The 4,458-nt window shown below is 43.1% G+C and overlaps 1 protein-coding gene across 1 annotated transcript; it reads right to left on the bottom strand.

The window, feature by feature from the left end:
- Window positions 1-1,834: 1,834 nt before the first annotated feature.
- Window positions 1,835-2,173, bottom strand: LOC307101078 (ferritin heavy chain-like; the record flags this gene model as incomplete). The annotated part of the gene is made up of 1 exon (XM_079773791.1): window positions 1,835-2,173. The coding sequence occupies one exon, from the start codon at window positions 2,171-2,173 to the stop codon at window positions 1,835-1,837; it is 339 nt and encodes a 112-aa protein (XP_079629917.1).
- Between the last annotated feature and the right edge of the window lie 2,285 nt (window positions 2,174-4,458).

The raw sequence follows: 4,458 nt of genomic DNA, 5'->3' as shown, positions 1-4,458 counted from the left end.
CGGGTAGTGTGTCACTTTGAGGAAAAAACATTATTTCGCAAATGTTTCATCCTCGGCATGCGGCCGCATGTCATCAGAAATGGCTACGCGTGTCAGTGCTGACACACGTGTCATAGGTTTGCCATCACTGCCCTAGAAGATGGTAACTCAATTAAACAGAGTATACTCCTAGTAAAAGAATTCCTTAAGACCCTACCAGTCACCAGTCTTAAAGTAGGCATTCCATTCTTTCTTGGTTCTCTGGATGCTATCAACAAAGTTCAGGTATCATTTAAATCAGTAAGGTACACCCATTGGTGTCAAGTTCAACCCTTAATTACCAGCTGCTCTGTTCAGGCTGTGTTAGTTAATTTATTTACTGAGCTTCAACCTTACAGCTCTATGATCTTTTATATAGAACTAGAGGCCCAGTGCACAAAATTCATGCATGGGTGGTGTGTGTCCCTCAGCCCAACCTGCATCCTTTCCAATCTGGGACCCCTCGAGGAATGTCCGACTGCCTGTTTAGACCTGATCCCAGTGGGATCAGGTCTAAACAGGCAGTCGGACATCCCTCTCACAATCCAGGACTGCTGGCTCCCAACTGATCACCTGCCTGCCTTCCTGATTGCCCCTAACCGCTTCTGCCTGCCAGCCTGATCACCCCCTAACCACTCCGTTGCCAGCCTGATTGATGCCTAACTGCTCCCCAGCCAGCCTGTTTGCCCCCAACTTCCCTCCTCTGCCGGCCTGGTCACCCCTAACTGCCCTCCCCTGCAGGCTTGATTGCCCCCAACTGCCCTCCCTTGAAGGCCTGGTCCCTCCCAACTGCCCTCCCCCGCTGGCCATCTTGTGGCCGTCATCTTTGACCACATGGGGGCAGCCATCTTGTGTGTTGGGGTGACCATCAATTTGCATATTACTCTTTTATTAGATAGAATAGAGGCCTGGTGCATGGGTGGGGGCCAGCTGGTTTGCCCTAAAGGGTGTCCCGGATCAGGGTGGGAATTCCCTTGGGGCATGGGGTGGCCTGGGTGAGGGGCCTGTGGTGGTTTGCAGGCTGGCCACGCCCCCCGGTGACCCAAGCGAAGGCCCTGGTATCTGGGATTTATTTATCTTCTATAATTGAAACTTTGTAGCCTTAAGTGGAAGCCAATGCAGGCCATGGCTGCGGGAGCTTGGCTGCCGCCATTTTTAAAAATATATATATTTTATTGATTTTTTACAGAGAGGAAGAGAGAGGGATAGAGAGTTAGAAACATCGATGAGAGAGAAATATCGATCAGCTGCCTCCTGCACACCCCCTACTGGGGATGTGCCCGCAAACAAGGTACATGCCCTTGACCGGAATCGAACCTGGGACCCTTGAGTCTGCAGGCTGCTGCTCTATCTACTGAGCCAAACCGGTTTCGGCTGCCGCCATTTTTGTTGGGATTTATTTATCTTTTATAATTGAAACTTTGTAGCCTTGAGTGGAGGCCTGGGCCCGCCAGAGTGTGTAGAAAGCTTGACTTCCTTCATTGCCGGGGAAACCCAAGCCTCCTGCTCTCTCCATGGCCGCAGCCATCTTGGTTGGGTTAATTTGTATACTTGCTCCTGATTGACTGGTTGGCGTGGCTTGTGGGTGTAGCGGAGGTACAGTCAGTTTGCATATTACTCTTTTATTAGATAGGATTGCAATTCTTTTTTTTTGGGGGGGGGTGGTACCAAATTCCTTTATTTGAAGGAAGGGTACAAATGAGAGACATGAGGGGTGATTTGGTACAAGTTATAGAAAAGGTAAAGGTAACTCCAACATGCATACTGCTTGGGTGACCAGGAAGTCACCCCCGAGGCTACAGGAAGCAGCCAAGGCTTAGCTCTTGTCACAGCTCCCCAGGGTGTGCTTGTCAAAGAGATACTCAGCCATGCCAGTTTCAGGGGCCCCCAACCTGTGCAAGTTGGTTACGTGGTCACCCAGTTCTTTGATGGATTTCACCTGCTTGTTCAGGTAGTGCGTCTCAAGGAAGTCACACAAATGAGGGTCATTTTTGTCAGTGGCCAGTTTGTGCAGGTCCAGTAGTGACTGATTCACACTTTTTTCCAAGTGCAGAGCACACTCCATTGCATTCAGCCCATTCTCCCAGTCGTCACGGTCTGGTTTCTTGATATCCTGAAGGAAGATTCGGCCGCCTCGCTGGTTCTGCAGCTTCATCAGCTTCTCGGCATGTTCCCTCTCCTCATGAGATTAGTGAAGAAAATATTTGGCAAAGTTCTTCTTTAGAAGTTATGTAGAATTTATGACTGTTAAAACTGAGATAGTTTTTACTTTCATCATTTTAAGGATTATCAACTTCATATATGATTAAATCTTCATAGACAGGATATCCTAACATTTAGCACCCTAATTAGCTAATTAGTTAATTAGTCACTAAGAAAGGTTTTTAGTGAAGTGAAGTACCCTTCCTTAATGTAATTAGTAGCTCCTAAAATAGTGGCTCAATATGTCAGAATTTTACAACCTGATATGATATATTTGTATTCGTTTTTACTAGAGGATCAGGTCTAATGTTTGAAATCCAATTGATTATACATGTTTTCACTTAGAATGTTTTACCTGAGAACATTCTCATGCCCCCATTTAGGTGTCATATGAGGAGGAAACTACTAAGAGAATTCATTAGAATGTGTTTTTTTTTCCTTCTTATTGCATTTAAAGATACATTTCAGGCATCTCTTGCTTTCTCAGATATTGCTGCTTTCTTAAATACCACATGCAAAGGACCAAGTGTCATGAGACTTCTGCCCCTGATGCAGTAAGGGCTCAGGGCCTATGCTTAATTCGTCTGACTAAAATACCTCATTTAACATCTTTTTCTGAATAGTACCCATTGAAACAAAAATAATTCAAACTTTAATTTTCAAAGTTATTAGACTTTATCTCAAAATCTTCAGGAAGAAGAAAGAAGAAAAAAATGAGTTGATAATTCTCTATAATGCAGCATGACTATATCTACATTTTTTAAGGCATTGCATTTTGTAATTAAAAAGCTAGAGGATATCTTGGTATCTGTGTATGAATTAGAAATTTAAATATTAAGATCTTCTAAAATATTTTATCTTACAGTTTGAATTGGCACTGTTTTGAACACACAGCACACAATGTTGTGTGTTCCCTTTTTGTCTCAGGGAAAGTGTCTCACTTATCATTCTTCTTGGAGCACAGATGGGAGAGCCTGCAGTAGTGATCTTGATATTATATAGATAGTAACGCCATTGTATGAGAAAGGGAGGACAGTTCTTACCGCCTCTCCTTTAGTGTTGTGACTGGTCCAGTCTACACATCTCTCACCTGCAAGGCTCCGGAGGGCAACAGCAGGAATATTTGCAGTTCGTGTGCATGTGAGTTGGTAAGGAGCAGCATACAATTACTGTTTACAGCATTAGAAGTCATACTCTGTAAGCTATTGCAGCATACAATATAACATAGCACTTTGATAATAGCCCAATTTCATTGTTGCTGCGAAGATTCAGTGAGTACATGTTCCAGAGAAACAGGAAATGTTTTGATGTAAAATCAGCTTAGTCAAGTTGTTGGTATGGGCACAGGCTCCGCACATTTAACAGCAGCAACTTTTGAACAAAAATATTTTTCATAAGGGAAAAGGAATGAGCTCTGCTTATTGCAGGCCCAAGAAAAGGTCATTTAAAACCCAAACTTAATTATAGAATAATTTTATATTTACAAACAAATTGCAAAGGTAGCACAGAAAGTTCTCATATACCCAGTGGTCGGCAACCTCATTAGTCAACAGAGCCAAATATCAACAGTACAACGATTGAAATTTCTTTTGAGAGCCAAATTTTTAAAACTTAAACTTCTTCTAACGCCACTTCTTCAAAATAGACTCGCCCAGGCCGTGTTATTTTGTGGAAGAGCCACACTCAAGGGGCCAAAGAGCCGCATGTGGCTCGCAAGCCACGGTTTGCCGACCACGGCTCTAGGCTGTTTTCCCCTGTTAACATCTTATGTTAGTTACTATAGTACATTTGTCCTAATTAATTAATCAAATGTATGCATTACTATTAATTAAGGACCGTGCTTTATTCAATATTCCTGTTTTCCCCTAATTCCCTTTTTCTGTTCTATGATCTCACCCAGAGATGACAACTACATTACATTTAGTTGTCATGTTTCTGTAGGTTGCTCTTGGCTGTGACAGATTTTTCTGATTTTTTTATGACCTTGACAACTTTGAGGAATACTGGTCAAGTATTTCAAAGAAGGTCTCAATTGGATTTGTCTGGTGTTTTTGTCATGATTAGCCTGGGTTTGGGGAGGAAGACCACAGGGCAGAGTGCCATTTTCATTATATTCCATCAGCGGTACATACCATTGACATATACTTTATCATTGGTGCTGTTCACACCTGGCTGAGGTAGTGTTTTTCAGGTTCCCCACATAAAGTTAATCTCCCCCCACCTCTGTAACTATACCCT

Source organism: Cnephaeus nilssonii, assembly GCF_951640355.1.
Source record: "Cnephaeus nilssonii genome assembly, chromosome: 6".
NCBI lineage: Eukaryota > Metazoa > Chordata > Mammalia > Chiroptera > Vespertilionidae > Cnephaeus > Cnephaeus nilssonii.
The sequence above is the reverse complement of the archived record's forward strand: the minus strand, read 5'-3'. Positions and strand labels throughout refer to the sequence as shown.